Source organism: Protopterus annectens, chromosome 6.part0 (assembly GCF_019279795.1).
Source record: "Protopterus annectens isolate FY-2018-M chromosome 6.part0, PAN1.0, whole genome shotgun sequence".
NCBI lineage: Eukaryota > Metazoa > Chordata > Ceratodontiformes > Protopteridae > Protopterus > Protopterus annectens.
The window spans coordinates 217,768,803-217,792,177 of NC_056737.1; the positions used below are offsets into that span (position 1 = coordinate 217,768,803).

General features: G+C 39.6%; 1 protein-coding gene across 1 annotated transcript in view; it reads right to left on the reverse strand.

Moving 5' to 3' along the window:
• Positions 1 to 17,908, reverse strand: part of LOC122804223 (synaptojanin 2 binding protein) — a 103,178-nt gene extending 85,270 nt beyond the window's left edge. The window contains exon 1 of the mRNA XM_044073968.1: positions 17,447 to 17,908. Within this exon, the coding sequence (XP_043929903.1) occupies positions 17,447 to 17,510 (64 nt within the window). The 5' untranslated portion in view covers positions 17,511 to 17,908. The remainder of the gene's footprint in view (positions 1 to 17,446) is intronic.
• Between the last annotated feature and the right edge of the window lie 5,467 nt (positions 17,909 to 23,375).

Consider the following 23,375-nt stretch of genomic DNA (forward strand, 5'->3'; position numbering starts at 1 on the left):
CTTGTTAAGTTGTCCATTGTTTTTAATGTTTTTTTTAGTGAACTAGGCTTAGTCAACTATATTAATTATGTAAATTGTATAATTAATTATAGAATGTGCTTATGACACATGTTATGTGATTGGCGGGTGTTCTAAATTTATTCTGTGGTTTTAATGTACTGATTCATTCTTGAAGAAGAGTTTCAAATCGAAAGCTTGAAGTACTAAGCCTTGTTTTACATGGATGGTCGTGCTGTGCCTTTTTGTTACTGGATTTAATTTTGTGTTGGTTCACCAGTACGTTTAGCTGTTCTACACCTGCTTCCTGGACTTTGTGTTCTATGACTCATTTATGTGACCTGCAGAACATTCTGTGAATCATCATTTGCATGCTTACTGTGCATCTAGACACCTCCCAGTATGCAGTAATGTAGGATACCATTCCAGGGTTTTAGGAGGCTTCACAAATTGCATATGGCTCTAGTACGTGGCTTGGACCATGCATCAGCCCTCTTCAATCGAGTACCATGTTTATGTACTCTACTGAAAATATTCTTGCTCACGCTTTCAATGCTATGGGCTATTATCTCAAGGATTATGCCATGGCTGTGGCATAATTCGTTCCAAAAAGTTGACTTTGTATGTGGGTTGAAACAGCATTTCAGGATAAAGTGAGCAATGGCTGTACCATAATTCATGGAATATAACAGTACACCGACAAAAGTTGTGACCCGGTTTGAAGTTGTAAAAAGAAAAAGTCACGGTCATGTTTAGCATTATGTCGTTTTACTTTTAACAAAGGTAAAATTTCCACTACAGTACTGCTCCAAATTTGTTCCCCTGAGGCCTTGACATGCGTCACTATAACTGCTTAATTCAGGCAAGAAATATAACTTGGAGTCGCTCCATAAAAACTTTCCTGCATAACATTTAGTTCTACATTTTTTACCTGGGTGGCAATCACGTGGCATGTTGAAAAACTTAACAGAGAAGTATTAAACATTACAAAAGATTCAAATCGTATATAATATTTGGTAAAGATAGCCTTGTAATAAAGCCTTGACATTCCTTTGTTTTACAGAAAGAAAGGAATTTTACACATTTGTAATGCTGGAAAAAAAATATTTTGCATCCTGACAAATAACTACTGACGCCATAAACATTTACACTAACAAACATTTGGAATGCAGTTGAGAAACACTGCCTTCTACTTTGTTGCCTCACACTTGCCTCACACTTTGTCTTGTCTCATTCTGTTTAACAGTCATCTTCACAAACACTCTCAAAAGTCTACATCCAGTTATAGCCAGATGGCTGCAATGATGAATGTTGGCCAGATAACTACTCTGCTTTATCTAGAATGGTCTTGCCATGGTATAACTACCCTAGCCATTTCACTTCTGGATCAATAACTCGCACTTCATTACTTACAAGGTCCTTACAACAGTTGATAAATTAATCTATCATGCATATTTACAAGGTTAACTAGACAGCAACCAGAATAAGGAAACCGTTACACGGGATATTTTATTTGCCAGAAGAGGAATATCAAACAGTAATTCTACAGTCCGTTGTAGCCTAAAGAAAGGAATGCAGATATTCCACGAAAGTCTGATGTACCCTGACTCAAGTCTTTACCTCAGTCCATCACCAAGGTGACTAAAGGAGGCGGCACAGGATTGGCAGAAAAATAGTTTCACAACATTGATTATTTTTTAGCTTCTCCAGTTGTTTAGCGTTTCTAATAGCATGGCACCAATAAAAGTACAACTAAAGTTCAAGATATTAAATTTGCTTCAGTTCTTTGATGTTTGCCAACAGCATTCTTTTCAGCACCCGCAATTACCCTGCTACTTAATATATGGTCATAAACCACGACTATTGTAACTAATGTTTTTTCAACCCTCGACAAGTTTCTACAGAACACTGTCATGCTTATAAACTGTTTTTACCATTTAGTTCAAGGATAAAAGTATTACAAACATACCAAAAGTCATGTCACAGGGAGACTGAGCAAATAACATCTGAGGAGACATTTCCATCTTCGATCATGGCAATAAACTCTACAAACTACCTTATGTGACTGAAGGAGATGGTGTGGCAATTGCCACAAATTACCATTCCTGTTTCTTAAGAGGATTGTATACAAGTCAAGAAGCCTACTAATGTGTCATAAGAAAAATGCAGAGAAGATAACACAACAGTTAAAAGAAATAAGCAAGGTACAGCCCACAGCCATGGACTTAGTTACAACAGCATATGCAGCTTGCAGCTCTCCATATCCCCTGAAAATCTGTTAGCACTGTCTACTTTTCCTACATCATTAACAAAAAAACAGCTCCCATAAGCTAACAGGAAATATAAGATGGCCCTCTGCAGCCCCCAGCATTACAAACTGTTAGTACCACTTTGAACCCGCTATGTTTTCTAAGCTAATTGTAAATGTATTCATTTGCTCAGATTGTCAGCTGAGTAAAAGGACTGATCCAGAGAGACTTTTCAGCAATGACATACAGAAAATGGAAGCAACAACACACAAAAATGTCATGAACAATATTAGCACAATGGAAATAAATTAGTACAACAGCTGTACAGTGAATCAGTTATGTAAAAAGAGTGATTCAAACTCCACTAATTACAAACACTAAGTCAATTAATTGGCATCGCAATGTACAAATAAGTGTATTAAGTATTAGTTCAAGTGAAAAGCAAAACCACGTTCCTTTTCAGGCAGGGTTAGAGGAGGACAAAATAAAAGTAAGCCAACTACCCTCATCAAAATACTAACAAAATCTGAGAAAGTGTAAAGCACATTGTACAACTTCTACTTTGTTTGTGTCTTTCGGCTTTTCCCAGTTAGGGGTCGCCACAGCGGAACTTCAGTCCGCTAATGATTGGCAGTAGAGTTTTACATGCTGGTTTGCCGGGCCTAATGCACAACCATCAACGAAGGAATGCCCGTTCACGCATGTCGCCACACAGAAGACACTAACTGAGAATCGAACGGGCAACGTCTAATTGTGAGGCAGCAACGCTACCGCAGCACCACCACCGCATTGCACAACTTCTAGTATTTTGTTTAAAACATTTGTATTAATAGAGGATTGGGATATGTACCTTGACATTTTTCTGTATAAGGCATCCTTCATGTTAGCACAATTTAGCAACATTAACGCATTACAAATAGCTCCCTACATAGTAGGATGGATGGCAATCTGGTTAAAAGAAAATACACAACCTGCAGGTACAGCAGGTGTTTCATCAGAGAGAATGAAGGGGAGAAGTGATGTCACATAGGGCTCAGTGTTAGGCATTTACTTTTCTGATCTCCTGACCATAACATTGGTCTAACCAAGCTTGCAGGTGACTAAACTGGGAGTCACTGTCAAGTTCCCCTTTGATGCCTAAGCTCATCAGAAAGAATTTATCGCTTAAATACCCGGTGTACTAAAAATGGGCTCAGTTCAAATGACAGAAAATGCAGTATTGTCACATTTGATAGACACCTCCCCCTGCATACAATACAGACCCTACTCCAAAGTGAAAAAGCTGTTAGTGACCTTGGAATATGGGTGGATAATTTCTGTGGATAACTTCCTCTCCTTTCATCATTATGTAACCACAGTAGTCAGAAAGACCTACTTCGTGCAGCTAATCTCCAAAGGAACATCATCACAATGTAAACAGGCAATTGCCTCTCCTCACATTCAGTACTGATTAGCCAGTTATCCCCTTAGGGATTGTACCGCACTCATCTAATAACTAGAAATACCCCAGAATTTCCAAAGGTGGTCACTGGCTTCAAACCCTGAACTACCACAAAAGACTGTAAGCACTGTCCCCTTCATTCTGTACTTTATAGACTTGCAAGTGGAGCTGCTTACTCTCTTCACAAATTACAAAAGACCCACAAATACAACCACGGATCTAAATCTCCATCTACAACTAAACAAAACTTGGTGAAGAGAGGTTCACTACGGAATGCCTTCCCCTACTGAGGAATAGATTCCTTTTGCAAATGAAGCAATGAGATATGTTCACCAATTCACACTGGTATCACTGGTTTCACCCCCCTCAAAAAAAACAAGTACCAAGTGTGGATGCTTCAAAGAAATGGGGTTACAAATTAGATGATTTTGTCTTCCAATACTCCGAAGCTGTATTCAAGCTTTCGCCTTATGCATTATTTTTTTTTTAATCAATCACTTGGCTGGCCATTCTTGTAGTGCGAGACATAAAATGCAGGATTTCTACAATCTCCTTTGAGATAACAACAAGTGCCAACTCAGCAACAAGAAGTCATAATAGACCGATCTTATCCATCAATCCAATTATCTACCTCTCAGCACTTACGAATGTTAGCCTGCCCACCCTTCACAAGGTTAAAAACAATCTGCCTGATCTGTGTATTATTTCCCATAGTCGGCCTGATCTGGCCCATAACTCCTTTGTACAGCAACGTAGTTAAAACAGTTTTCATACTATTTTTTATTGTACAAACAGGTGAAAATGGCTGATTGCACCCTTTATCGGTCAACACCTTCTTACGAGTGAAATACATATCAGCTGGCAATTTAGACATGCTTTAAAGTACATATTAAAACTGCATGCAACTCAGGGGCACTGTGCTTAGGAGATTAAGCAAAGAACTTGTGAAATATGTCTTACATAGGCAAGTATAAACATAATTATGAAGACGACAGATAAATAAAATATGAACATACTGTATCTTGAACATTACTTAAAGTGAAACGTTTGCACCTTACTATCAACAGGGATGACAATGTGCCAAAACAAGGACAACTGGTTGCTTCGGTGATAAAATTTGTTGCAGGATTTTTTGAATACAAGTACAGATATACTCGCCTGCTCTGTCCATCTCTCCCTCTCATTTCCACATGAAATGAATTCCAGTAATGACTGTACAGAAATGAAAAGCTTTACAACAGCAGTATACAGTTAGTAAAATGGACTGCGAATAAAGCTACAACAGTCTAGGATTGGTAATTTGAAAACCAAAGTAGGTTTAAGCAGCTTTGCCGTAGACAGAACTGAAACCAAACTTGCCTCTGCTACAGTGGGACAGTGATACTCTGTACCTAAAACACCTGTCAAAATTACAGAAATGTATCTTTCATACTTTGCAGTATACAAGATGCCTGTTGTGCTAACAAAAACTGCCAATACTATTTATTTATTTGTATTGGTTTACTGGGATGGTCCACTGGGCAAAAAGGTGCCCATTTTCAGTGGAGGCCCAGGGAGAAAAGCTCCACATACAAAAGAAATTTAAATACAATCACATTTTCTACATACATAGAGAGATAAGATTGTTTGTCTGTTTTTTAAGTTATCATAAATTTCCAGCTAGAATAACAAAGGCAGTATACATTATATACAAATTATACAAAGTACAATATATCATCTGCTTTGGATACTGTAGAGTGAAGACAGCAAGGGACAGCTGCATAACTGTTAAGCAGAGGGGAGAAAAAATTTAGTGAGATCAGGTGGGGGAAGATGCTCTGTAGTAGTAGCCACATGTGCATTGCCACAGGGTTAAGAGATGCTGTTTTAGAGACTTTTTGAAGGGTATGTGATTGGAAATAATTCTGATAGAGCTGGGTAGGGAATTCCAAGTTTTAGCAACAGTACATGAGTAGAGAGAGTGATTAACTGCTAGATTGGGTATTTGCACTTTTAGAAGGAATTGATTTTCAAATCGGAGTTGTCGGGAGGGCTTTTGGAGAGTAAATAAGGAGGCAAGGGATGGGCAAATTGGAAGGTTTGGTAATGATACAGTAAGCTGTGGTTAACTGCAAGTAGGTTAGGTGATGGGGAAGTTCAAGCCACTTTAGTTTGCTTAGGGAGATGCAGTGATGGGAGGAATACGTTTCGTTGGTACCGAACCTGGCAATCTTGTTATAACAGGACTCGATCTTGGATTTTAAGGAGCTTTGAATGTTAGTGAACACATGGGCACTGTATAAAAGTGAAGGAAGCAAATAGGATAGTGTAAGGGTTTGTCTAGTGGTGGGTGTGAGGTACAATTTATGCTTATAGAGGGTGCTTAGGTTCTGATGTTTTTTTTGATGCAGTTTTGGATGCGTAGATTGAAGGTTAAGTGTTTGTCTGTTATAACTCCTAGAAATGTAGTTTGTGATACTGCACTAATGCAGGTTTTGTTTTGCGAATAAATATTAAAATCTGTTTTATTTAGGGGGAGTTTATTTTTTGGGGGTGAATAGAAGCAGGTTAGTCTTGCTGGGGTTAAGGACTAGATGGTTGTTATTCATCCATTCCTCAGTAATTGAGAAAGCATCTTGGGTCCTAGCTAGGAGTTTGTCAGCAGAGTCAGCAATGCAGATAATGGCTGAGTAGTCTGCGTACTGTATTACAGGACTTAGGGGACTGGTGGAGTGGAAGTCATTAATGAATATGCTAAAAAGGAGAGGTCCCAATATGGATCCTTGGGGAACTCTTGTGTGTATATTGAGGAATGGTGTGAAAGAGTGGAGCCATTTAGTGGCTTGCTGTCTGTTGGTTAGATAATCAGAGAACTAGTTAAGAGTGGGAGATGACATTTCCAGATTGGATAGCTTTGCCAGCAGTAAGGGGTGGGATGTGGTGTTGAAGGCTTTGGAGAGGTCCAGAAAGAGAGAGGTGACAATTTTTCCAGTGCCCATTGAATGATAGGAGTGCAGTGATGGTACTGTGATATGGGTGGAATCCATGTTGGGATGGGGATAACATCTTGTTTTCTGTTAGGAAATTTAGGAGCCGAGCGTGGATGCATTTCTCCATGATTCTAGATAGTGGGGAGAGTATTGCAAATTGACTGGAAATTGGTGAAATCTATGTCAGGGCCACCTTTGTGAAATGGGAGTATGTAGGCTTTTTTCCAGATTACAGGTACATGAAACTCTTGGAGGGATCTGTTGATTAATATGCTAATTGGGTAAACTACAGATTTGGCTGACATTTGTTAAGATACCTGGGGGTAGATTATCTGGAGCAGTTGTACAGGGTTTTACTTTGAGTACTAATTTGCGAATGGTAGTTGTTGGGCTATGGGAGAAGGAAAAGCAAGCATTGGGGTGGTTGTGTGAAGGTTGCACGAGTGTGTATTTGCTAACTTTAGAACTTGTTTGTGGGAAGGTGGCAGGGAGTTTGGAGATGGTGTCTATGAAGTGTGTGCTGAAGAGGGTTGCTATTTCACTGGGGAATTTGTTTAGATGTGGGCATGGGCTGTTTTTGCTACCTGGATGCAGTAAACTAGAGATGGTACCCCAAAATTTCTTAGCGTTGTTTCTGTTTTGGGATGTGAGGTACACGTTTTTCTCATCTCTGATTATGAAGTGTTTAGCTTGATTTCGGAGTTGTTTAAATTCTAGGAGGTTAGCAGGATTTTTGGTTTTATGCTAGAATTTCCATGCTCTATCTGACTGTCATAAGTTGTTTTATGGCTCTAGTTAGCATGGGTGGTTTTCATTCATTTTACTCGTAGAGAAGCCAAGTTATTTAGAATATTTAATAATGTAGTAATTGAAGAGTTCAACTGCCTCGTCTAAGGGTAGCACTTTTAGGGTGCTCCAGTCTATTTGTAGGAGGGTGTTGTTGAAAGTGTCTGGGCTGAACTTGGATAGGTTCCTGGTTAATTTATATTGGTAGGTATTGTGGGTGGGGGAGTATTTCCAAAGGATATAAACAGGTAAGTGATCACTCATGGTTTGAGGTAATGTGCCTCTGGCTGAAATGTTACTCAGGTCAGACACTAGAATCCAATCTAGTGTAGAACCACTGTTTTTGGTTTTGTTTGGTCTGGTAATGTCTGTTACTACTTGGGTGTAGGAGAACAGGTTTATGTTGGAGGTGGACTGTTTTTTGGTAAGTTCTAACCAATCAATGTTAACATCACCTAGGATGATGGTTTCATTTTGAATCATTTTAGATGTCCAGGCGAGGATTTTTTCTAGTATAGGAATGTTATTTCTGGGAGGAATGTAGAGCGACTATACAGATTTTTTTAGTGTTATTTAATTGGAGATACCCGATAATTTCTACAGATTCAAACTGCGGTATGGGGCTAGAGAAGGGGACAGTGCTGAGGTGGTTGGAATAGAGTATGACAATGCCATTTCCTTTTTTATGTGGCCTGTCAGACTGAAGACACTTGTAGCCTGGTGGGAGAAATTCAGTGTCTTATGTAAGGTTTGAGCCAGGTTTCAGTAGTAGCAACTATATCAGGTTGGGTTTGGGAAATACAAACATGGAAGCTTATTATTCTAAAAATAGAAAAAAGATGCGCTCAACTAGGAGCTGCCCTTACATTTTTGTGAGAAGTGCCCTTGTTCTGTACTACGTAGCCAGAGAAGCCAAGACTTCGACAATGGGATTAACATGTACCCTGAAGGTGAGGGAATGGTGAGTCAGACTATGCACCAGTATAATAAATGACCCACGGCATTAATACACACGTTTGGAATTATGAACAAGTAAAATGCAACCAGGTGTGTGTGTGTGTGTGTGTGTGTGTGTGTGTGTGATGCTAAAGAAAGGGAAAGCAAAAGGGATGTTCATTTCAGTGATCAACTTGTTGACCAGAGAGCCAGTTAGCATGCCCACTGTAAACGGAGCATTTATCAGTGTATAAAAAATTTCAGCTATTTAAATATTCTTGAGCAGGCATTGATATACGTTTGATGATTACTCCAACATATTTTATGAGAGACACTAGAAAATGAGGAAAAACAGAAACATTTTACCTGGCAAATGTCCACAGATATGCAGACCGTCTCTGATTTTCCTGATATTTCTGCTATCCCTAGTATTTTTTTTTTTTAATTACACAAGAATGTCTTTTCTCACTAATGCCAGAGATGAACAGCTCCATTCTTATTTTTCTATAAAAGAGCCGGTACTACTGTGTCCCTGGATTCCTCATTCTGCCTCTTGTACTGCACAAGCATGCAGAATATGACATACACATGCGCAGTATATCAACTTTCAAGAGGAAGTCGGAAGAACACCAAAGATAGACTACACAACTGCATTATTTAAAAAACAGAAGTAATTTCTTTTTTAATGTACTGTATAACAATTCACTCCTGTGTGAGGGTATATCAGGATTTACCCAACGTTGCATTTGTTTAATTACTCAGGCTTTCCCTCATGATCAAACCATACCAACCATGGACAAATCCTAAAATAGAGGATTATTTTTAAATTATTTAATGAGGGTCTTTATAAACCGACACAGGGGGTTTGTGATGAAGACAGGAGTTCCCCCAACTTTTGCTAAGTTGGTCCTTAATGACTGGTGGAAGGTATTTTTATATTATTTAAAAGGTTATTCTGTGACAATGTGTACAATATTGTTTTTCAATATTGTTGATATCCCTTTACAACAGATTCTGGATTTTGACAAAAAATGAACAGTTTTAAATTTTAGTTGTATCCATAGTGTAACTAGCATATATTTTTGGATGCAGATATTAAACTTGATCAAACCTTAAAACTTCTGCTCCTTGTATTTATCGCAAACCTAAATTCGGGCCAAGTCTGAAAAAGGTCTATGGAGATCACTGCTATACCTCAGAAAACAAATAAAAATAAAATAAAACATACAAGTATTACCATCCATTACATGTAAAGAAAATGTCATTAGGAATCTGGCAATCAGACCGTCTAAACTTACATCTGAAAACATTGTATTTCAGAGGAATTTAAAAGATTTGAAATTCTTGTTTAAGGAAAGAAATTACATTATCAAATTTTACAGATTATATACTATCAGATGTGCTTCATGGTAGTACATTTAAACACAAAATCATATTAAAAGAGCATTGCGATAGTGATACAAGAGGAGTGAAGGAATGGTGTGATCAAGCCTATGTACATGTTTTTCCAGTAACGTGAAGGAGTACAAAATAAAAGGAAAAAAGTTAAAAATAACTCAATTTTTTAGGAAACTAGATGAAAGTTCAATTTTGACTTGTAAAAACTGAAAACTTGAAACATGGCAGGTATGGTTAGTTGTGGATAAAAGTAGCTCTACTCAAAAAAAAAAAAAAAAAAAGTGAGCCCATACCCTCATGGAATTTGAAAGTGGTGGTAACATAAATGCACATATATAATGACCCTGCATTAAAGTCACCAAGGTACCAGTACTGGAGTTACTGAAAGATTTACTTGTAAAAGTCATTTAGTGGGTGTACTGTGCTATATGTACTTGGGATGGGTTTTACAAAGGTGAAACTAAAAGACGACATTATGAAAGACACACTGTACATATCTATGCGATTAAAACAAATAAAACATTTATTTAAGCATTAAAGAGTATGTCCAGCTTTTTTCTAATTCTTTGTGTAAAACTAAGTTCATAAAGGGTCTGAAAGAAGTAAACCGTCAAGTTATTTACATGTTAAAGAGTTACTTTGTCAAATAAAGTTAATGCAGGGCACCACCTAAACTAAACGATCATTTAAATATCAAATAGGTTGTAAAATCCTGCCCAGAAATTACATATGCAGCACAGTGATAGTAATGGGTGCTTTTTAACATTCATTAACACATTTTGTAGGTAACGGAGAAAGCCTAAATGTACTTATACTTTTTAAATCACTATTTAAATCATTTGAATACCCGCTGCCTCAATTCACATGAAGTGTTCTTATGGATGAAAATGCTTAACTGAGGGGTTTTCTTTATAGTAGTGTTATAGGTTGAGTTTTATTTCCTCCTTTTTTATCTTTGAAACTAACAGAAGCACAACATTTAGTTGAATACTAAACTTATAAGAACAACCGGCACTAGTTAAATTTGCAAAGACTAGTCTGAAAAAAGTACTTTCAAATGGTTATTTACTGTCAACAAAATTAATGACTTAATTATTTTATTATATGCAAAGTGACAGCAAATTATTCACACTGGTCTACAACAATCAATAAAGGACATAGTAATATTCAGGACAAATCACCTATGGCTATAACTGTGGTGGTCTGTCACAGTGCAAGTATGTCCAAACTTCCAAACCACAACAAATTTAGAGGTAAGAAAATTTTTTTTACACGCACACACAAGAATAACGTAAACACTTATTCAGAGATTTACTATTTGCTACTAGAGTACAGCAAAATAAGTGAAACTGTACAGGTGGAAAAATACTCACAAGTGCACTAACAACAATATACACTGGGAAACAAAATAACAGAAATACATTCTTTAAACAGCTGCACCACACACACACACACCTCTCAACGAATCAGGGTCAAATCCAAAAAATAAACAAAGACACTTTTAAAGTGTTGGTCTCATTAACTTGAGACACTGACAAAATAAGAACATGTGCATTAATATCAATTTTCTGAAATAAAAAAGTTTATAACTATAGTATAATTCACCACATTTTCTCCAAGTCAGTTTTAGGAGGGTCATATTTAAAATCTGAGTGAAAATCAGGGGCGACCCTGAAAATCAAGAACAGTTAAGAAGTATACACACACACACACACACACACACACACACACACACACACACACACACACACAGTTCTAAGTAGATGTGTAGAAACCAAAAACACTAACTGGATGTCAAGCCAGAAAGACTGGTTCTGAATCCAGAGTTTCTAATGACATAACAGGGTCCTCTGACCTTCTCTTGTCACTACAAACACTTAGCTTAACGTGTTCATGGAAGTTTAGATTCAGTATGTTACATAATGCTGAGTGTACATCCACAGGCACAAATCTCAGAGCTTTAACGGTGGTGTCATCAAGCTCAGTCTGTATCCAGATAAATTAACAATGGGTAAACTGATTACATGTGTTACAGATAGGGCAGGTCTGCAAAGCCCTAACTAAAGTGATCATTTGGTCAAAGGAGAATAACATGCGAATAAATACATCAAAACTAAGCATATCACACTTGGGGGTCATTTACTGAAAGATGAGTATTTAACGGGTTCCTATTGCATGAACAAACGTTTCAAAGTTCGAATGTCATATGGTCGACACCATATGATCGAACTTTGAAAAGTTCAAAGGTTAAAAGTAACAGCGCCGTATGGTGCAGAATGGGAGAATTTCCCTTTTCTGCAAGGTGCGATCTCAGAGTTGGTATATTTAGGTAGGGGGGTGTGGGGGGTGCAGGGGGGCTTGCTCGGAGCGTTAAGGTAAGTTTTAAGTTTTATTATATATTCGAAGTTTCACACTTCGATCATATGTTGTCGAACATATGGGATTCGAAGTTTTGAAACTTTGAATATAAAATATAGACCCTATTTAGCACAGCACACAGTGACTGAAAGAGTAAATCCATTTAAGGACCTGGGTATTCGGGCAGATCCAGCTTTAATCATATCAACAAATTGGTTAGTGATAGTTTTAGAATTATAGGCTGTATAAAAAAGATTTATAAAGTCTAGGAAATCATTAATTTAGTGTTTGTTAGTTACATTAGTCCAAAACTTGAGTATGGCACAATATGGAAACCTTATAAGAAAACAAGCGTAAGTAAACTGGAAAGAGTGCAGACAAAAGATACCAAGGAAATGCATTGAAGTGAAAATTCAAGTTATTGTGAAAGACAAATATCTGAACTTGTAGAGGTCTCATATATACATTTAAGAGAAGACCTTATTTAGGTATATACAGTATACTGAGACAGCTACCTCTGGGAATGTTTGGGGTTATCAAAACGTAGTACAGAATCATTAGACAACCAGATTATATATGAATAAGAGTAATATTAATTAACTGAGAAAGCAGCTGCTGCAAGGACAGACTACTGAATCACATTAATGCAAGCAATAGTTCAGATAATTTTTTAAGAACAACTTGAACACTTATTATGGGGAAAAACTGTTTTTGGTATACTGGCAGACTGAAAAGGCATTATTGCCCATCCCTGACATATCTGTATGTATGCTTGCGTACAAAATACTTAAAAAATATACCAGTTTCATATATTCTAATGGCTAATTTGTACTGTTAAGAACGCATGCAAGGCCCCAAGTCTTACAGTTTCTGGAAGTAACTTCCAAAGGCAGGATGCATGACTTCCTGTGCAATGTATGCTCAAGTTCGAAGCTGTGCTGTTTACATTTTTTATGTTTGATGACCAGGAAATTCTGACTGAGCATAACATACTTTTCAGTAGAAACCAAAACGCAAAGCTAAAAAAAAAAAAAGAAGACACCAAAAACAGTAGAAGAATGTGTGGTGATTTAAAAGCTACCAAAGTCAGTGAATGGCCCAGTTATGTGAAAGAACAGCCATTCCACTTAGGATTAAAAAAGCAAGAGTATACAAGGGCTCTATCCTTAGTTCATTCCACTTCTCTTTACTCACCCTATTAGACAGGTGATATTGCTCTCACCTCAACTAAAGCCCTACTAGCCTGGTCCACACATTTTTAACCAAGTTTTAACATTTTGTTTACTCTTTTAACTTGGACAGTAATCTGGTCCAGACACTTTTCAGTTACTTCCTGGGCTAAAACCCAGATGTCAAGTGTTGCAACAGGTAGCACACTTGCCTTTGGTGTAGACGCCTGTGGGTGCTATTCTCACACAAAGTAAATCAACTGCTGACACTGCAATGCAGCATGGGAAAGAGACTGAACTCCTGAGTATGCCGTTTTTGGATGACAGATTAAACAAAGTCCCCATCTGTGTGAGTTGGTGGTAGCTCAGGTGATAGGTGCCATTGGATCTTTTACAATCAAAAAGAGTAGTATAAGTTCCCCCATGCCCTAGCCAAATTTCTCCTAGAAGTATAAGTACCACCTCGAGCCTCTACTGAAAAGAGGCTATTAGCCTAGTGGGACTAACCTGATCAAGAAAGAATAAATAAATAAAACTGGCTTCGTCAAGGGGAGGTCATGTCTGTTAAATTTTGTTGACTTTTTTGAGACAGTCACCAAAGCCATGGATGAGGGGAAGACAGTACACACTGCCTACCTTGACCTGGCCAAAGCCTTCGACACTATTCCCCACTCGGGCATAACAGATGAACTCTCTCAACTAGGCATCAATCTATATGTTACCAGATGGGCAGCCAACTGGCTTACTGATAGAGCCCACCTAGTCAAAATAGGGAAAGCCACCTCAAGCAATAGACCCGTATCGAGTGGCGTACCCCAGGGTTCAGTCATGGGGCCTCTGTTATTTGGAATATACTTTTCTGAGGTACAGTCCAAAACCAGTGGGCTATGGCTGACCAAGTTTGCAGATGACTGCAAGTTGGGTGCTGTCATCAATTCCCCTAGTGATGTGGACATCCTCCAAGAGGGCCTCACCCAAATGACTGGTGCCAGAAACATGGCCTCAAGCTGAATACAAAAAAAGAAATGCATTAGCATCCACTTTGGGAGAGAGATGTCCCCACAAATTATCACATTAATAATGTTCTAAGCACGCAGCCAGTCGGAAGGGATTTGGGCACCCAGATTGACAGCAGCCTGACTTCTGACCACCATGTTGCTTCCATTGTGCGGAAAGCATCTACATGGCCCACTTCACAAGTAAGGGTATCTCATCCAGGGACAAAGAGGTCATAACATCCCTGTATTTTTCCCTTATAAGGCCCATTATTGAGTATAATGCCCCATTTGGCGTGTACCTCGCAAAGCACATCCAGCAGCTGGACAGATCACAGAGGTTCCTCACCAGGAGAATTCAGGGCCTCAAAAATCTAGAGTCCTATGCCTCTACTCTGTTTCATACAGACTCCTCAGAGGTAACCTGTCTGGCATACAAGGCGATCTCGGACCCTGCCTTGATGGGGCTACTACATATCTGCAAGTCAAACTCCACTCGAGTAACCAGCACACGTGGCCTCAACCTGGTCTGTGACATCAATAGGGCTTGCTGGCGGGACAGATGTGTCCCAGAGACTCCCCTATCTATGAATAAACTCCCTCTCCACGTCAAGCAGAGTACCACTCTACCCCTTTTTATGTACAATCTGGATAACTGGATGGGAAATAGAAAATATATCCCTGGGATTCCACCCGTGTCCCTGCTGGACAGGGGCATCGGGTGCTGATTTGTCTATGCATGGGCTAAACTCTTGGCTAGGCTTATAAGGGCCTCAGGGCCAATAGCCTAGTAACTTCCTATGGTCCTAAATGAAAGGCACAACAGCTACATATTAAATATACATCCTAGTTTACATTAAATATAATACAAATAAGAAAGTAATTTGCTTTTGTCATTTACTTAGTATACGCAATGATCTTGTGTTGAAGACTTAGTATTGGTCATTAACACAAATAGTTGTGAATATATTTGGTAAACAAAATTATAAATTAAACAAATGCAATAAATGGGGTTATGTAAACACAATAATAAGGCAAGTAATAAATGAATAGATAACTCAGAGACTGTGCCAACCATTATTACTACTTCTTCTTTCGGCTTTTCCTGGTTAGGGGTCGCCACAGCGGATCACCTGTCCGCTCATGAATGGCAGTGGAATGGCAGTGGAATTTTACAGTGTCGAGGCACACACATGCACGCACTCACGCCTAGGGCCAATTTAGAGTGTCCAAAACACCTGCAGCATGTCTTTGGGATGTGGGAAGAAATTGGAGTACCCGGAGGAAACCTACACGACCAAAGAGAGGACATGCAGACTCCACACAGAAGGCATCCCAGCCGAGGATTGAGCCGGAAAACCTCTTGCTGTGAGGTGGCAACGCTAACCGCTGCACCAACGCGGCCACCTTGCCAACCATTATTACTAAATCAGGTATATTCAACTTACTTTTGCAAAACAACTTTTAAGATGCCTTTACAAAATAAACAGATGGTCAATTTACTAAAATTTTGAGAGAGAGAGGGTTCTAAGAAGCAGGAACACTAATGGAGACTATATATATTCACTAATGAATTACTGAAAATGTTGTCTAGTAAGGTATAAACTACTATGCTTCCTAAGCAATGAAAAGAGAAAGCTTCAAGTTTACTACTAACCAAAGAGCAGTAGGACTCGAAGCAAAACAGAAGGCTGCCATCTGGCTAAATGGAAGCCAGTGTGCTTTTAGTCTAGTAACACAGTGGTGCTCACTTAACCACCATCCACCCAAACTAGAAGCTGCTTCCCTTGCAAAACGGGATTAATCCTAGCCCTAACAGCTCAATGATGGTATCCTTGTTGTTGGCTTGCAATATCCATCCATACTATTTTGATTAAATGCAATACAATGTTCATCTGTTAACCTCTTACTCTGACTTAACTAACATTTGTCCACACCTGTTAGTTTTATAAACTTTTCAGTCTTTCACTTTCTCACTACCATTTTTGAAGGATGCCATAATTCTTTGACGTGTACACATAACTGTACATTTTTATCCATGACTGTAGCTATTTGTGCCATGCTACACCACTGTTTACACTAGAAACTATATTATGTACAGTCTACATATGTACACTGGGATAACTTAACTAATTTGCATTTTAGCCATTATTCTATATGCCGGCTGCACATTTTTTCCAACAGTAGTATGCAATACTGCATCTAAGCATTTTTTATCTGCCTACATCGATTTCAGAATATCTTTCTCATGTTTATCCAACCTCTATAAACCCCTGCGAACAGGGCATAATAAACAAATTAAGCAAAATTGCTGGCCATATTCACAGACACAAAACTGTGGGTACAAAGGAACAATACTGCACGTGAAATCAGGGACCATAAGATGCCTAGCCAGGAGTTCTTGCCACCCTTTACGATCAAATAGTGCTCACTTCCCAAGCAGTGACCGCATAAAACAACGAATATATCTGAGATGATTATTTAAAAATAAGAAGCATGTGAAATAAAGAAATAAAAAAATACCAGGGACACCCATACAAGTGTAAACGTAATTTACTGCATACATCAAAATAAGAAAGAAAAAAAACATGAGTCAACTTATCAGCAAACGAGAGTATATTTTACATATTCTAAATGTGTAAAAAGATGCAAAGTGGTAAGATGATACAGGCAATAATAAATATAAACTGGGACAAAGGTCAAGTGCACCACGCCCCCTCCCTTCAGAATAAAAAGAAGTTACTTACAGGACTTCAAAAGTCTCATTAAATCGATTTATTTTAGACGAAAGAAATCTGATCACTGATGTGTTACTGCTTTGGATTTAATGGAATATATTTTAGCAAGCAGACCTGCACTTTTGGGTTATTCCGCTATTAAACAGGACTACAAGTGTCAAGTTAAAAATAAACGTCGTCTGCCGCAATGAACCGGAACGGCCAACCATTCTTACCAGACTGGATGATGAAAGGTTCAGCTGTAAAACAACGTGACCCAGTCCAAAAAGTACTCTTCAGCTTCTCTATCCCACGAGTTTTCTATCCCCATGCTACACCGCCTCTGCAATGCTCCCCACACTAGATAGGCTAGCCAGTCACGAGAACTACTGGCATGGGACACGGTGGGCTCGAGCCAATATTGTCCTTACCTGAAGGGCCCCTGCTTAACTGGATCTCTATGTGAGACATAGTATTCTTTAAATTCCCGTTCATGTCTGATTCCAGTGTGGCCTACAGTCCGAAAACAATCACTTACTCACACTAAACGTATCTCAGATACACACTCCGATTGTTAACACATATACCGATTTCTACAAAATCTCCGAACTCTGAAGGTGAAGTACTTAATACTTTCACATTTAATCTACCACCCCCAAGAGGGTCGTGTCAGCTCGCGGCGCTGGTGATTGTGGGAAAGTTCAGTCTTCGAAGCTGTTTGATACATTGCCACAATAGGGAAAACTACAATTCCCAGTGTACATGGTGAGTTGCATTAGTTAGCTGGTTGTGGGTCGCGGCTCATTCAGATTTTTTTTTCTTTTTCACTTTGTTATTTTTATTAAGCTGTGCTCGCACTGTTACAATACGGAAATACTGACGGGCCTTTTGGAAAAATACAGAGAATTAGTTTCGGTTTCGAAATTGAGGCACGTCGACAGCGTACTGGTGTGTAAATTACGTCATCGGCTAAAGAGCAGTCGGGCCAGTCGCAAGTCTAGGCTGGAGGCATGCCCATGAACTGTCAATATTTGCGGATCATAGTTTTGCTGTGTTCTTCAAACAATTGTGGTTTTCTGGCAAATTACAGGGATGGTTTGAGGGTTGAAGTCACTAAATAATGATATACATGAGTTTCAAACTTCAAATCCTTCAGAAAATGTATGTTTAAACAAACCCTACCACTCTAGCAACTTTCTAAGTTTGTAAGAGTATTTTAAATATCTCCCTAGTTTTGGGTCTTTATTCCCCCCCAACCTCTTTTTGGTTGGGCTTTGCCCAAATTTCATGCGCTAAGAGGTTGACAACTTGACAGGTATGTCTGCAGAAGTTTTGACTTGTCCGTGGAATACTATACCTTTACACGTGGATATTTTTTGGTTTGTTTTACCCAACCAGTCGCTTCTCGCAGAAATGGGAGTGACCAGAGTGATTGACATGCCTAGTGACTGTGATGGGCATGCAAATAATGCATGATTGACATGCCATGCAAATTTGTCCGTGACCTCATGATTATTCAGTGTCTAATCGTAGTGTACCATTTTCGTCAAAGTAGCGCGATCTTGGAGTTGGTATATTTCAGGGGGGTACTATTTTTTTCCATCTCTCAAGAATTTATCACAATGCCCATATTTTTGCATCTGATGTTGTAAATCTTTGTTTATTCATTACCATTAGGACCTCAGTTCCATCCTCAGAACCAATATGGCCGTTTCCAAGTTCGCGCCAGCCAAATACTCTCAGCTAAGACCTACCCACAATGCCCCTCTCCTAGTTACTTCAGATCTTGTTTGCCATGTTACTAGTTAGACGTTCTAGCCACCCTGGAAGAAACGGTGCAAGAGGAAGCACATAGATTTACTGGCAGAATCTATCACCGAAGACGCTGATTGTGATGAGGGGGAAGGGTCCCCACGGTCTTCCCCAGATGACGGAGACATTCTCGAAATCTTCAAGCAGTGGGGAGACAGGAAGTCCTATAACCCTTCTTTTGAGGAATCGGTGTTCCTGCAGGCCTTCTGTGCCTGGCCATCTACTTCCTGGGTGACTCCACCGGCAGATGACCTTGTTAAAATCATTGTGCAGCATGCCTGGAAGGGCCCAGACAAAGTAAAACCTGTCCCTCAGAGGCCAGACAAAAAAGTTTATCTACATCTGAAGACTAGCCCCACTGGTAATAGCAGTTGACAGTTGATTCTATGGCCGTGGCAGCAGCCACCAAGAGGGAACTGGCAGAAGATAGTTCCACCATCCATCCGCCAAACGGAGAATCCCGGACCATGGACAGACTAGGGAAATGAACCTATGCTTCAGTGACATTCACCATTTGGTCGCTGTACTATCTGGCACACTTTACTCGCCTCCAAAGAGACCTCATTTTCGAAATGTCTCCCTCTTTGGTGGGGTACTGCCTGATGAGGTGCGTGATACTGTCGCCTCGCAGCTAGCTACCCTTGAATCCATCTTGAACTCCTCTGTGCATTTGATATCTCACTCCACTGAAGGGGCAGCTTGAGCTACCGCATCAGGAGTTGTCAAGAGATGCAATGCTTGGATGCAGTTGTGTGACTTTACAGACCCCTTTAAATCTTCCTTTGTCAATGCACCTGTCAACAAATCTGCACTTTGTGGACCTAAAGTACGAGACACACTTACACGTAGTGAGAAAGACGGAAAGACCTTGTCTCCTGTGGGCATACGCCTTTCCAACCCCAGAAGTCCTACTCCAGGAACCAGAAGGGAGGAAAAATGTGGTTTAAGAAATCCCAAGGACCTTTTTGTGACACTCATGGTGAACAATCCCCCTTGGGCAGAGGGGGCAACTCATATGGAAGACGTCCCTTTCAGGGTAGAAGAGTTCTGCGTAACTAGGGCACTAGAGATTTTTTTCTCTGGCAGACCCTACCAGCGCTGCTGAGCAGCGGCCCAATTATTTTCCTCAGTCGGGGGTCGTTTTTCTCTGCATCTACCAGCCCAGCATCTTATTACTACCAATGTTTGACTGCAGAGAATAATATCCAGAGGCTACCAAATATCATTCAATTTAACTCCCATCCTTGATGTACCACCCAATCAGAGGAAATTATCAGCCTTAGAAATATTTTTTTCTCAAAAAAAAAAAAACAAACTAGCTTGTAAGGAGAGTAAGTGGCAGATGTTAGTAGATGCCACCAGAACCCCAGGACTCAATGATTTTATAAGTATAAAACCTTTCCTCAAAATGTGATTCATTAGTAGTACATATGACACATATTTCAGGACATCAAATTATATATGATTAGGTTAATCGTATATAGACACATGTATATAATGTAATGAGTTTATGTTGTTTTTAGACAAGGTAAAATATTTTTTAATATGTATTTTATGATATTTATGATATTTATCACATTTATTTATTACATTTAATCAATTAATTATTAATTATAAGTTTTACAAATATGGAGAAGTCAGAAATTGTAGTAACAACATCCACTTGTAATTATTAAGCTAAGTTGTAATATTTATATATAATATTCATACATTATTTAATATCAATAGAGAGATGTGCAATATACTTAAGGGTGTGCCTTTAAAACAATTAGCATGGTTTGGCGCCAAATATAGTTTAAATTTCAGAGACAGTTGCAATAGTGTTATGTTCTGAGGAAGTCTGCAACATCTGCAATAAAGTGATTATAGTGGACTACAGTGGATCTGTGAAGCCTTTATTGCCGCACTACTTTGAAGCCTTAGAAATAGAAAAGCTGCTAAGGAAAAGAGTCATCCAACCAGTACCACCAGACCAAACAGGATCCAGTTTTTACTCTAGGTTTTTTTTAGTACCAAAAAGACAGGGGACTGGAGACCAATCCTGGATCTCAGTCTATTGAACAAATTTATCAAACTTCAAAATTTACAGATGGTCACGATACAGTCCATTCTTCCCTTCCTAGGGAGGGATAACTGGATGTGCTGTATAGACCTCCAGGATGCATACTACCACATAAAGATGGATCACCACTCCCGGAGGTTTCTCCACTCCTGGATGGGAGCCAGTCACAACCAGTTCAGGGCACTACCATTTGGTCTCTCGACAGTCCCTTGAGTGTTCACCAAATGTATGGCAGTTGTGGTAGCTCATCTTCGACTACAAGGATTTCAGGTGTTTCCCTATCTAGACGATTGGCTCCTTACCGCTCTGACCAGGAATGTTCTTACACTCAAGTTCTCACTCTCCACTTGGGGATTACAATCAACAAGGACAAATCTCAATGTCTCCAATGAAGACACTGGAATTCATTGGAGTGATCTTCAACACAACATCCTGTTAAGCTTCTCTCCCCAATCACAGGTTTTCGAACATAACACACCAAATCCAAGACCTTCTTCCTCAGACCTATGTACCAGCACATCTTGTACTGCAACTCCTAGGCTCCATGGCGACTACCATTACGTTGGTACCACCGGCGAGACTGCACATGAGAATGCTACAGTGGCTCCTTTCCGCACAATGGTTGTGGCTAATTTACCCACACGATTACGTTACATCTTTCAAACCATTGCAAGGAAGAAATGTTATGGTGGATGAACCCACAAATGAATCTTAGGTGTCGACCGATCTGTCTTCCCCAGCCCACGGCCATGGTGACCACAGATGCTTCCCTGTTAGGGTGGGGGGGGCATTTCCAGGGAAAGGCTGTCCAAAGCACCTTGTCCCCCAAGGAGGCCAATTTTCACATAAATGTCCTGGAACTGAGGGCAGTTCTCCTACCATTGCAAGCGTTCCATGCGTCCCTACCCTCTGGGACCATTGCAATTCAGTCAGACAACATGTCAGTCATCTGGTATATCAACAAGCAAGGTGGAACCAGGTCTTACCCCCTGTGTCGGGAAGTCATGAGGATTTGGCACTGGGCAATAGCTTCCAACAGTTTCCTTATAGCAACACACATTCCTGGGAATTCCAACCGTATTGCGAACAGTCTGAGCAGGAACATCCTGATGCCTCACAAGTGGTCCCTCAACCCTGTAACAGCGGATCGGATCTTCCAACGCTGGGGCAAGCCTTGCTGCGACCTGTTTGCTTCCCCCCCAAACTACAAATGCAGAAGCTACTTTGCCCTGATCCCCCCTCAGGGGCAACCACCGAGGGACGCTCTAACATACGATTGGCCACCAGGTCTTCCCTATGGCCTCATCTGATTCACAGTCCGTGGATCCTGGATCATTCCCAAGACTTGTTATCTCATCCTCAGGGACTGATTCATCCGAACCTGCACAGTCTCAAGCTCACAGTTTGGTTCCTTCACTTCCATTGATTGCCAGGCTGCCTGATATCCCATTTCCTGTTCATGAAATTCTTCTGGCTTCACACAAACCTTCCACTAGGAAAGTTTATTCTAGTAAATGGACTAGGTTCTCTATTTGGGCCAAAGATCAAAACTTATACCCTTTCTCTATGCCTATTCAAAAGATCCTACAATACCTGACTACTATTTTTCATGCAGGAGCCTCAGCTTCGATGATCACTGTACATTTAGCAGCTATTGCCAATTTTCATAATGATCTTGATAATTCTTCAATTATGTCACACCACCTATGCAAGACCTTTTTGAAAGGAGTATTACATGTTAATCATACACATTTCTTATTGAAATGGGTGGAACAAAGGATGAGGCTTTTGTCAGGTTTTTGTCTGTTCTATGTTACAGAGGTGGCAATCATAACCTCAACATAGTTATAGTACAAAACAGGGTGGAAAGACACTGTTTTCAATAACATTACTATTATACAGGGTAAATAAAATTAAAATTGTTATCCCTGTCAGTGACTTTTAGTGTTTTTTCAGACATAGGCACCCCCTGGATGAGCAGTAAGAAACCCCGCCCACATTTCACTCACAACATGCCAGTAGTAGATAGGCAGCCACAAGGAGACCTGTGCTCGGACAACCACGGTCATGTTGTCAGAAGGAATAATATTCTTAATCCTAGCTAAGTTTCTAAGATGCAAATATATGATTTAAGAACAGCTGATTATGATCCCTAAGTGAGAAATGATTATCACTCACAATTGCTCCAACACAGCTTAGACCATGTTAACAATTGGTGCAAGGACAATGGCCTCAAATTAAACACAAAAATTGTTGCACAATTCATTTGGTAAGCAAAACAGTTTCACTTGGTAGAGAAGATGCAGCTCTCCAATCAGACACTGTTGTAAGGGATTTGTTTAGTTTTGTTGATAATTCCTTATCATTTAACCATCATGTCTCAACAATAGTTCGGGAATCCTTTTATCTGGCCCATCTAATTTCCAGAGGCCTCTCCACTTGATCCAAAGAAGTCTTAATTCCCTGCTCTACATATCTTATCAGAC